Source organism: Periophthalmus magnuspinnatus, chromosome 12, assembly GCF_009829125.3.
Source record: "Periophthalmus magnuspinnatus isolate fPerMag1 chromosome 12, fPerMag1.2.pri, whole genome shotgun sequence".
Taxonomy (NCBI): domain Eukaryota; kingdom Metazoa; phylum Chordata; class Actinopteri; order Gobiiformes; family Gobiidae; genus Periophthalmus; species Periophthalmus magnuspinnatus.
In genome coordinates, this window is record NC_047137.1 from 10,123,219 (window position 1) to 10,136,182 (window position 12,964).

The following is a 12,964-nucleotide window of genomic DNA, read 5'->3' on the forward strand; positions in this document are numbered from 1 at the left end:
CCCTAAAACGCCACAGCTAATTGTGGGATTTAGCATTAATAGACCCACATGATAAAATTTGACAGAGACGCTATATTGGCAGTGGTGAATTAGCGGTAATGAATGGCACAGAGTCGCTTTTGTAGATTTTTTTTTGTCTTAAAATGAATTCATAGACAATGATTTTTGTTAAAACTAATCAGATTCAATGTTAGTGACCCTTACCTGGCACAGCTGATATTTTAAAAGGTATAGATCACATAGATTTCACCTTAGCTCTGTAATATCTGGACATCAGGTTTACTTTTGACCTTTGTATCATTTGCAATCGTTTCTCTTCAGTCTACTCTCTCTCTCTGCCTTATTAGTATTGTCAGTCAAACATGTTGCTAATGCTAGCGAGAGTGACCACGGGAAAGAAGGCGACTGATTCGTTTGTTATTAATATTCATATGTCGATTTATGGACACAGTAACGAAATAAATACCAGGATCATCTAGAGCTGGCTAATACAAACATTTTAATTGAGGCCCATTGCAATCCACAGTCTCTGAAACTCCCATTAAGTTTGTTCATTATGGCTGCCGCTGTTGGCTTCTAAGGGAATTCTCAGCCGTTTCACTGCCAGAATGGGGATTGGACATGCATGCTGGAAATTGCGTGAAGACAACTGCAGACGCTCTGTAGTCTGGTACAAAATAACTAGAACAATATTTGGGCACTTCCTGTTTTTGTTTTGACGGATATTATTACAGCTAAAATGGTCAAACTTCAATATCTGATTCAGAATGATAGACTATGTGGTGAACCCTGCTGTAAATTATGTTTGATTGTGTTTTGATGAAATAATCAGGTGTGCACTGGCTTGCCAATATTAGCCAATCATATTACTTCATATTAAAGGTGCTCTGTGTAACTTTTGTGGTGAAGGGCCGCTTGCCACCTGCTTGTCCCTATGGAGATGTTATTGTTTTGCCTGGGAATGTTCAAGCGTATGGCGTTAAAATTGTCTTTCTCTATGGTGACACACAGATAAGATCAGATCCTTGGAGAAGTATTCCCATTCACTGTAGAAATGCAGGTTTTTCAAGGTATTTTGTAGCAGAAATATACTCGCAATTAAACAAATTCAAGATAGACATGTTTTTTTTTCGTTTTTTTTATCTTTCTACCATGTTATATTGTTGTTCCCTCATAAAAAACATGCCAGAAAAGGTTTTAGATGTGACTCAGGCATGTTTAAGTATTTTAGCAATCTCTCTTGGGACCAATTTAAACCCTCTTTACAGTCAGCAGTTCGATCCTGTGCAATGCTCAGTCAGCCCACAAGTCTACGTCATCCACACTCCTGCTCGACAACTCTGCATGAATATACAAAAATGTGATACGAAACTGCACGCAGCAACTTCACAAACCTGATGCAATGCGTAGTAGTTTCATAAACGGGATGCACGCTGATTGTGTTGTGATGGCGCTCTGAAGGGGGTATGACTTAGCATGGAGAGCAAAGGGAAACAATAAAGGGTAGCATAGTCATCTAAATATGGTATGTATTAGCAGTGAATACCCCATAGAATTTAATTACCCTTTCTTTAATGCCATACTGTGTAATATTCTAGGCAAAGCATTAGCATCTCCGTGGACTGGGTAACATAGTGCGCCTTTACATTAAATTACCCCTTGATTATTTTACTGAATGTTTATGCCTTCCTTCATGGTCTACGTCTGTCACAGCTCCAGAGCGGTGAGGCGGCGTTATCAGCGTGGAAGTGTGGCGCTCATCAGTCATGATCATGTGACTGCTCGTTATCTGAGCCCATACATAATGAATCACGATGTATTTACAGCAGTCCCCAGTTCAGTTGTGGTCACGTTTGGGGCTCTAAGTAGGCCATATAGTGCTGTTATGATACTAAAATTTAGAATGTCATTTTCAACATTAAATCGTAGCACTATCTTTTATGTTACCATGTAGCTTTATATCTGTGTGATCCCTCAGTTGTCCAGGTAGTTCCATAGTGGTCCATGGGCGTGTACCAGTCTATGTGGTCTTAAAGTTGTTTTGATCCAGCTGAAGATCATTCTAAAGCTATTCAGGAATGATTAATTTCTGTCCTGTGAATGGGACTTAGTATCGTTACCTGCTCAAATTATTATCTAGTTTCAATGCTAGTTTTAGTATCAATTATTATCTGATTTTCAATACTTTTCACAGCCCTAGTCTATACAGTGACGATTTATATTTTTACTATTATATTTACTAGATAAAGAAAAAGTAACTATATTCTTAAAACTATATGTTGGCTTAAATTGTAGTAGAGTAATATAAATATTTACATACTGATACTACTATAGGACCTACCAACAAACAGTTCTTCCTTCAAATAGCCTTGAAATATAGGCTACACAAGGAGGAACTGAGGTATTACACAGAAATGTATAATTCTGGTGCCCTCTTCTGGAGAATTCAAACTATTGCAATATTTCTTAGCTGCACTTTTGAATGAATGGATGTAGGTATTTAAGGTGCACCATGTAACTTTCCTGGTAGGTTATGCGACACCTGCTTGTCTTCATGGAGATGTTTTTGTTTAGTTTTGGACCTATTAAACCTATCTCTATCTTGCATATTAAATTACAAGCTTTTGGTTTCCTCCAAAATACCTTGAAAGACATGCACTCTAACACAGATGTCTTGTCTACATAGAGATAGATATGTTTGTGCCATACTGTGAAATGTTCCATGTAAAGCAATAACATCTCTATGGAAACAAGCAGGCGTCCGGTTTCGGCTAGCAGGTTAGCTATGCCTACAATGTTATATATAGTCTACCTCAGAACAGGCAGGTATCCTAATGGAGGTTGTTTTTAAGTGGAGCCTGGGAGTCGGCGGTCAGTTGGGTCAGAGTGCATTTAGACCAGACCAGTGAGTGACAAAGTGGGACAGGGACACAATCTAGAATATGCTGGATAACCTCTGACATCCTATTGTTAGGAAAAGGACTATAGATATATGTGGTCAAATTTAAACTTAAAAATATTTTTGTGCAGGAAAAGCCCGGATTCTTACCTGTGACGCAACAATCCAGGCAAAATACGAACTGAACAATTTTCTACTGCTCAGAGGAGACGACTTTGGATTAAACAATGAATGAAACTAGTGTAAATGAAGGAAATGCGACTGAATACATAAAATGTGTGCAAGTGTCCATATTACGCTGTATCCTGATTTATGTTGCAATGTTCATCACAAACATACTTGGAATTGTGTTTTGTTTCATTCACACTTGTTTAATACACAAGGCTGAGTTCTTCTCTCAAACAGAAAACACTCCACCTTGTGATGTCATGTGGTAATACAGGAAATGCTCCACTGTGTTTTAAACTCCATACACCTAGAATCATTTGGATAATTTCAGCACTGGAATTGCCAAACCCTACAGAACAAAAGTAAAAAGGCAAGGCAAGACAAGTTTGTCTGTATAGCACAATTTGTACACAAAGTAATTCAAAGCGCTTTACAGAATAAGAACAACATTAAAATCACACAAATCAAAAAATAAATATAAGTATTGTGTGATTTGTAAGTACTGTGTGATTGTATCAGTCGCATATATTTGCATAATCAGTAGACCCATACTACTGTTATTATATCTCTTATTTGTCCCTTTGTCCTTCCAGTTTGAACCAGCCACTTACTCTAACGAGAATAACCAGTATGAGAGAAGTGTCTTGCCCAAGGACAGATGCTCTTGTAAGGACAGCACAAGTACTTGGAGTGAGATTTGAACTGGCTATTTTATTTTATTATATTGCATTTAACAAGGTTTTGATTTATCATTGAGTAGAATTTGTTGGTAATTGTTGAGACCAAATTGGATTTTTTTTCTCCCCATTATTCAAGATCTCAGAGCTGTCAAGAAAATAGTAAGACATGTTGACCTGCCTCAAATGTGTAGACAAAAGTCATTTATATACAGTGATGCCTTAATTATGTATGAAAGTAAGGAAAATATTTTCTACATAATACATATCAAGTTGGCATCTCTGAATTTAAGATGTTTTATTTCTATCCACTTGCTTACATTTGTATAATTTGCTTCATACTTTACATTTATTTCACACCAACCAAAATACCCATTGTATGTACCAAACACTTTCTTATTCCCTATCCCATCTGCTCCCTTTCGCCCATCGCCTGTAGCACTCCCACCCTCTCTCCCTCTTTCTCCTCCCCTTCCCTCTCCATAGACCATAGCCCCAGACTCATGGCCATTTAAACCACCATGTGTATGTGTGTATGTGCGCGGTGTCGTCATTGCCAGGCAGTAGCTAGCAGCAGCCAGCGCGGTGGGTGTGGCTTTAGCTGACTGGCTCAACATTCCACTGCACTTGTCTGACAACTCCCGCCTCCCCCTTTTTCCCATACTTAGACAGATAATTCCCTTCAAGCTGGCATAGTATCGCTCTACTTCCAGCCACGCAGCATCTTAGAAGGTAAAACCAGATTATTTTTAGATTTATACAGCCATTTCATGCTTGTTTTCATTCAAGATTTCAATTTTTAAGGGAGCTTCTTTGTGTACTGTAACAAAGGAAAGACTGGCTACAGATTCACGAGGTTGTTTACATGTATTTAGCGTGCCATTGTCTAAACAGAAAATCTATTTTTGTACAGAATTTGCTCGGAGGATTCAAGATGTCCACCCCGATTTCATTGCTGATAACGTTGTCCATGGTCCTGCTGTGTTTTGGGGAAGAGCCAGTAGAAGAAGTCATCAAACCTAGTAAGTACCTATAAGTCGGTATATAGAAGTACATAGTATTGTTATAATATTTGTATTGTGTGGTTTTGTCATGGGCTTTAGCTTCTTGTTAAATGCAACATTTAGGGCTCTTTTTCCCCATTTAACATGTATCATATTTTGTTTATTTGTTAATCACTATGGTAACTGTCCAAATGTTTTTATCATTCTAAACCCATAGGTAAGCTTGATAGACTCAAAAATATATAATTCATCAACTAACAACCAGTATACACAATATTTCTTTATTTATTTGATTGGGACAATGTGTGCCAATGAACAGGCATGATACAACATGAATGTAAACACACTGGATTATAGCCAAAAGCTAATTTCCATCTATTCCATTTGTCCCAAGATACCTTCAGTACCAATACCTTCTCAGAATTCAACTAATCATTTAATCATCTAAATTTTGTAAATAACTGATCACCAAAATCCATATAGCAACAACTAAATAGCAACCATCAGAATAATAATATATATATATATATATATTTTTTTTAAATGATGCCATATACTCATTTTATTTATTTATTTATTTTACTATGCAGTGTTTTATAATTTACATAATCGGTTAATGGAATAAAAAAAAATGATCAAAAGTCAGAAAAGATTTTACAAACTAGGAACCAGCTTCATCATCTGTGATAGGGTACAACATAAAACAATAACGAATAAGATAGATGCATTTTACAGAGGTTTGACAGAGCCAGAACACCGCTAAAAAGTCTTGAAACACAATGCACTGAGATGTGACTGATGCAGCAGTGATAGAAATACTTGAATATGCAGTAAAAAAGTACTGTCTTTCATGACTTTTGCCAATTCAATAGGATGCCTGAGGGTCAACAAAAACTAGCTGCATTTGTCCCCCGGGTCATAGTTTGGACACCCCTCATATATAACATACTATATTATATATTTTTAGGGTGCTAAAAAATCTCGATAGCATGTTATACTTTTAATACCATCGGATTTGAAATCACTGCAAAACAACAACTTCATAAGCTAACCACTTTGAATGCAAAATAATCCTTTAATCCTCCAACTCTGCCACATGTTTGGGGATACCATATGGCAACACTGGGACATATAATCTATCATACTAGTGTCAAATACTTAACATAACATAACTGAACAACTTCAACCTTTTTTGTATTTCTATAACTCTGAAAAATATAAAGACCAAATACCTCAAATGGTTACATTCCAGGGTGTGTGGTGGTTACTTAAGAACATATAGTGCATTGTGTATTGAGTACACAATGACTTCATGCCCGGGTGAAGTGACTCATTTGGTATCACAGTGCCATTTGTATAGGGCAGCTGTCAGTAGTCAGATGACTGATCCGAGCTGAGGTTGGAGCGTGGTTTGGAAAAGAGGTTTGCAATCATGATTAATTACTGTTTACAAAGTCAGCAGCAAAAATGAGAGAAAATATCCACTAAAATAAACTTTTTAAGGGGATATATTATGCTTTTCATACTTTTCACTTTACTGGTTATGGTCAAACCAAGCATTCATTTATAGTGGTGATTTTAATTGACTTTCTATGGGGACAAAATTTCATGCATGAGATGAATGAGAACAGGAGTGTATAAACGTACATTATTTGAATTTGTGGCTGAATACATCGTTCCATGAATGACTTAATAAGAATTATTGCGTTCTATGCCAATCATGTTAATAAGACACCAAGTAAAAACATTCATTTTGACGTTTGTAGGGTCTGCTGGTTGTTGCTTATGTGTTTGTTACAATTGTCAATGAGTAATTCAATATCTAAGTTCCAGCTCCAGTTTCTAAAGTTCACTAGTGTTTGCAAGATTTGTGGCACCTTATGAAATCAAACTAAAATTAAATTGTCCAACTGTTGTGAGCTGCTATATTTTTTATGCATATTTGTCCAGAATAATGTTTGATTTAACAAATATTTATTAGTAGTAGTGGTCATTTGCATGTATGCCAATATTAGCATGCATGCTAATTTTGGAACTAACTACTAACATTTATAATTTACACAAAACACTTCTACACGTGATGTGTTCTAACAAGGCTCCGGTGTTACTCATGTGCAATTGAGTGGTTGTCACTTGCCAAAACAGCCCTGATTTTTCATAGTTTTTGATGTTTGGAGGCTAACACTAACTCTCCAAGTCCATTCTTAGTGTGCAATAATGTGGAGTGTACAATGAGAGTGTTCACTAATGTGAAGTTTACAATGAGAGGACTGTTCAATAATGTGGTGTTTACAATGAGAGTTTGCAATAATGTGGAGTTTACAATGAGAGTGTGCTATGTACAATGAAACGAGAGTGCAATAATGTGGAGTGTGCAATAACGTGAATTTGTCTCCTTGTAAAAATATGAAATGTAATGATTTTATTGTTTGGCTCTTTTGTGACCTGAGCCCCTTGGGACAACAGATGGATTAGCCTTTAGCTATAATCCGGTGTGTTTAGATTCATGTTATATCATGTCTGTACATTAACATGCACTGTCTCAATAGAAATAAATAAATTAAATGAACATACACAAAATTACACACATTATGAGATTCATTCTAGCGGCTATTGTTCTTAAGCACGTTTTAACCACTGCATTCTTTCTGTTTTTCTTTTACATCTATTTGATATTCAAAGGTGATTGAGGATGGCACTCATCACAATATACAACAATACAAAACAAAATTAAGATTATTACCATTGACATTTTAATTTGGCCTGAGGTAAGCATTTTACTAAAAGAGTGCTTCAGATCATTTCAAGTCTCTTCATTAAACTGACAACTGTGACATTTTGAATTCTCAGAAATCGTGACAGCATCCCTTTTATGATGTAACTTTTCCGTTGTAAAATGCTAAATTTTAAAGCCAAGAGGTTGTCACAAGATGAGTAAGAGGTTACCATTATGCAAAATATATTGGACCCACAAGACTAATTTGGATATTTCTTTCAGCATGTACTTGCTTGGTGGTCTGGTAAATGTTTTTACACAGAGGGATATAAATCTGAACCCCGCTCCCTCCAACATGCCAAGACTTTTTTTTTCAGTGTCACGTTTGAAATGATAGAGCTCATGGGTCACGTCACTGGAGAAATCTGTGATATTTTTCAGTGTTTTTCCTTTCTTTTTTCCTTGTAAACAGCCATATTTGTTTTGACCATGCACAGGCCATGTGTGTCAATCACGCCTATTTGAACTCACCAAGATTCACCGGGGACCAGACTCAAGTACTGAAGTGTGTATTCTGGAGCACAGGCAACATTTTGACTTGTAAATTCTCAGAAATGAGGACAGAATTACTTTTAGTTGTTTCAAATTTATGATGTAACTTTTTCGCAAAATTTCTGAGCCAAGGAGTCAATGAAGTGTGTATTCTGGATCTGACGCTACATTTGACTAAAAAAGTACTGGTGATCATTTCAAGTTTGTTTGTTTGTTTATTATTTAATGAAGGGACAATGCATATTAAGAACAGAGGCATGGGGAACGAATCCCACACCTGTAAATATGCAGGATTATAGCCAGTGCTAATTTTCATCCTTTGTCCCTTGCTAGAAAAAGTCCCTTGCTAGAAAAAAAAAACAAATAAAAATAAAAAATAAAAGGCTGACAACTGTAACATTTAAACCCTCATAAATCAGTGCAGAATTTCTTTAGTTGTTTCAAAATTATGATTTAGCTTTTCTGCTGTAAATGTAAAAATGCAAAGCCAAGGATTTGATGCTAAATGATCTATGGGCCACTATTTTGCAAACTAAATTGGAGCCACAAAACTAATTCAGATATATCTTTCAGCATGTATTTACCACTTCCCTGGCAAATCCAGAATGATATTTTTCTGTATTTTTATCAGTCTGGCCACCACTCCGTTCACCATATCTTGAGCCAGAAACAACCATTTTTATTTATTTATTTTTTTCAGTGCCGCATTGGAAACAAAGAAGCTCATTGTTTGCCTGTGATTTTGAACTAAATCAAGCATATCTCACCATAGATTCGCTCATTGATTCTGCAGAAATCTGGGATATTTATCAGTCCCTGTGATATTTTTTTCTTTCTTTTTTTTCCTCAGCAGCCATAGTTGTTTTGATGTGGAGGGACCATGCATGTCCCTGATTGGCTAATCCACCTTTCAGTCAAGCCCCGCTGAACTCAAAGACAGTTACCACAAATTGATTTGGCTTTCATAGCTTGCCAACATTCAAATTATAAACTGCATGTTGATTCTTATGCAGCTTTGTCTTGAATGAAGTAGAACATATTAAGCATGCAGTACTTAAAGAGGTGGTATTATGCAATCGACTTTTTGGAGCCTTCTCCGTTGTTCCCTCATGCCTGAAGTAATTTTAGATATCACTCATGCATTTTTGCGTAATCTCGTGATCTCTCCGGGGCCCTATTTGAACCTTTCTTATAGTTAGCAGTAGAATCTTGTTCAATGCTCAGTCCAAAAGCCTACGCCATCTATGCTCCCACACAACAATTTTCCATTAATATACAAAACCATGATACAAAACTATACACTACAACTTCACAAACCAGATGCAATGTACAGTAGTTTCATTAGTGGAATGGAGCGCATGCGATAGTTCTTTTCGGCGAATATAACATTTTCAAAAAGATAAAAGGTAACATAGTGATATAAATATGTTATGTGTTAGCAGTTAATACCCTGTAAAAGAGTAATACCCCCTCTTTAAAATAGTCTTACTCATATTTCTATCATTTTTTTCTTCATATTCAAATCATGTCATTATATACATGCCACCCATAGAACTGCTGTTGTAAATAGAAGCTCAACAAATACTTATTAGTTCCACAATTAAAAGCTCTTATGAGGTCATGTCTGGCACCTTACTAGAGTCTGACTAATTTTCCATCTTCTCCATAATACGCTGGCTCTAAACCCGCCCTGTCCCTATCTCTGACATGGGGTTGCTTTGTGAGGCGAGACCTGCAGTTACTCATGGTTGGCAGGTTTGGCTCTGGAAAATGGCTGCGGGTTGGTTTCATTACAACTTTCCAGGCTCCCAAATATTATGGAGTAAAATAATGTCAAGTTGTTTTTGGGAAAAGAAAAAAAAAAAAGGTTTAAATGGATTGATAGTTTGATGAATTTTACATGTGGTCACTAACCTACCCAGAGACCGCAGATGGAAATAAGTTTCAGCTGAATCTGGCGTAAAGCATCACTTCTTTTACGAGATGAATGTGTTAAAAAGAAACAAAAGAACAATGAATCTTTATTTGATTCCACTTTATTTTATTTATCCTCAGGGACACATTTAAATGAGTTAATGATTTTTTTTTTAACTATTAACAATTTATTTATTCAATCAAATAATCAATCAAATAATAAATAAGTAAAACAAACACAGGAATTAAAATAAGAGCCACAAAGCCTCAAAGAGCCACGCTGCAGTCATTATTCATTCACTCACTAGACTGACAGAACAATTACACTCACCACTTTCATAGCCAAGTTGGATGAAGTGTCTTGCCTAAGGACACTGCGACAGAACTCCAAGCAGGAATCGATTCTTCGGGCTGGGAGATCATTGCTCTAACTCCAGTAACAAACACTGAGTTGGACTGTTCAGTAGACCCTGGACATTCCTTGTGTCAGTTGGTCATTAAGCTTTGGATTTTTTCGACACTGATATCTTCATTACCTGTGATATACCAAGTAACCATTTTCTTTGAACCTTGAACTAATACCATATATCTTGCTTGTGTTGTGCCAGGGAAGGCCCAGTTGCTTGGAGGATGGCATGAGAGAAGTCTAAACTCGACAGAGGTGAAGAAGGCTGCACAGTATGCCGTCAAGATGTTCAACTCTAATTCTAAAGGCAAGAGGCTTTTCAGACTGGACTCCATCACCACAGCTGAGAGCCAGGTACAAGACTAAAGCATATTACACTTCAAACTAAAGACTCCATGTTATTTATATTGTCCCCACTATATATTGTCCTATATATTGGTTATAATATCAATATTCAATACTGATATTTAATGCCGATGCTTTTGTTTTTTTGGTGCTTCCTCATTCTCTGTGTGCAGGTGTCATTAGTGCATCAGATTTGTCTTTTTGGTTTGCGAGTTTCAAAATCCAGTCGGTTTAAACCTAAAAGGACTTTTTTAATTACAGGCTACATACTGTTCTTTTAATGTGCGATCTTTACTTCAACTTAAGATACATTTGCAGGACTTGCGATGGATTTTAAAAGTTAAATATCAGCTAAATATTGGATATCGGTATCAGCTCAAAAAAAAAAAAAAAAAAAAGCTATGACGGTAATTACTAACACTGAAAAGAAGAAAAAACACAAAAAAGAACACTTCAGCAATTAGGTTTACAGGAAATGCTCATAGTATGACAAGCTAGATACACCGTCAATGTTTGAAGTATGACTAAACACCTAAACTCCGCCCACAACCACATTTCAAATAGAGCCGCTAATTTAAGCGGTAGGAGGAGGGTGACGGAGGAGGGGCGGGGTCAGGGGTATAAGGAGCTGTGTGATTGGTCTGCGTGAAGGAAATGTGATTAACAGGTCCAATCCACACTTCAAACTCCACCCCTGGTTTTTCAGTCCTGTGTGATGTCACATAGTACTTGAGGCAGCCCATTCTTTTTTTTTTTTTTTTTTTTAACTTTTTTTTCGACACAAAGCTGCAAATGGACCTAGTTTGCACTAAAATGACGAGGAACAGTGGACACTGCTATAGCAAAAAAGTTGATTTTATGTTCAACTAGGTTTCCAGTCCAACATAATATATTTCTTTTTTAAATTTGTTTCTTTTTTTCTTTATATGCAGGTGACTAATATGATCAACTACAAGATCGACGTCGTCTTGGGAAAAACTAAGTGTCTCAAAGCAGAGAACCATGACCTGGAGCACTGTGAGCTGGAAAAAAAGGTACATGAATATAATGAATAGAAAAGCTGTGACAACAAATGCATAGGGCTCCACAAAAGTTTTGAATATTTAATACATTTGAGATTTAAATATGTATGATTAAATGTGCATTATTTAACATTTCTGGTGGGGGTACTGCCGCCTGCTTGTCTCCATGGAGATTTTAATGTTCCACTGTATGACATTAAACATCTGTGTTACGGTTGTTCAATTACATGTGTGAACGAGCTTGCTTTCCTACAGATCTGATAGTAGCTTGGTTTGGTTGAACATTATGCAAACCAATAACAAGTCAAAACAAAACCAGACAAGTTGCATAGGGCCGCTTTAAGTGTTTATTTTGTTAAAGGTACAGTGTGTAACTTTTTAGAGGTGGCTCGTCACCTGCATGATTCTGTGGAAATACAAACTTAAAACATACTTTGAAACATTCTTAACAAAGATAGATACGTTTTATGCCATACTTTAGATTATAGCCAAAGGAACAACATTTCCATGGAAACAAGCAGGCCAAATGAAACAGGTTTGTGGAGATGCAAGCCCACTCAGAGTAATGGCGCATGTTTAAGTTATTCAGAACAATGAACATAACCAACATGAAACAAAAATTATCATTAGATTATTCAAATGATAAACTGTTAACCAATAAGACAATTCCTCCAAGATATCCACATAATTATACAAACTCTAATTTATTTGAATATGTTAACCAGACTATAGTTGCAAAAGAAGCACCATGATCTCAATATGTTGTGTCTCCTCTCTCCAGCGTGTGGGATGTCAGTTTGTGGTGGCCTTTAAACCCCAGGAAAACAAGCACGTGCTGAAGGAACGGACCTGTAAGAAACTCATCAAGCCCACAGCCTGATCTCCAGTGTTCTTTTACCCATCGCACCGCCATGTGTCGTGTTTGAGCCTTCCCACTTTTGATACTATGTTTGATGCAGTGCTCTTTTTTCCTCAATAAACTCACTTTTTTCCAAAAATATTGTTGTTGGGTTGTTGTTGTTTTAATTCTTTATATAAATAGTTCTATATTAGCATGGTTGATTGGAAAAAAAATGTTCAAATGTACCAGATTTTTCCCATGTGTCAAAATGTGTCAGAGATATACTGTATAAGCAGCTCTTGAGGTCAAAATAAGTTTGTAAAACGTTTATTTTGCAATAATTGGGATGTGCAGGTCAGCATGCTAAGTGTTGTAAGCTTGGGTAAGTGTGAAATAACTTTGGACCACTGCAAACCGTTG

At 36.5% G+C, this 12,964-nt stretch overlaps 1 protein-coding gene across 1 annotated transcript; it reads left to right on the forward strand.

The window, feature by feature from the left end:
- Positions 1-4,378: 4,378 nt before the first annotated feature.
- si:busm1-57f23.1 (uncharacterized protein LOC368621 homolog) lies at positions 4,379-12,701 on the forward strand. The gene is made up of 5 exons (XM_033976276.2): positions 4,379-4,476; positions 4,658-4,766; positions 10,539-10,690; positions 11,614-11,715; positions 12,485-12,701. The coding sequence occupies exons 2-5, from the start codon at positions 4,679-4,681 to the stop codon at positions 12,581-12,583; spliced, it is 441 nt and encodes a 146-aa protein (XP_033832167.1). The 5' UTR covers positions 4,379-4,476; positions 4,658-4,678; the 3' UTR covers positions 12,584-12,701.
- Positions 12,702-12,964: the final 263 nt, after the last annotated feature.

Bases quoted from the DNA above. Each gene is read 5' to 3' on its own strand.
- si:busm1-57f23.1 (XM_033976276.2), top strand. From the start codon at position 4,679: ATGTCCACCCCGATTTCATTGCTGATAACGTTGTCCATGGTCCTGCTG. The intron at 10,691-11,613 runs GTACAAGACTAA...CTTTATATGCAG, and splicing joins TCACCACAGCTGAGAGCCAG to GTGACTAATATGATCAACTA. The intron at 11,716-12,484 runs GTACATGAATAT...TCCTCTCTCCAG, and splicing joins ACTGTGAGCTGGAAAAAAAG to CGTGTGGGATGTCAGTTTGT.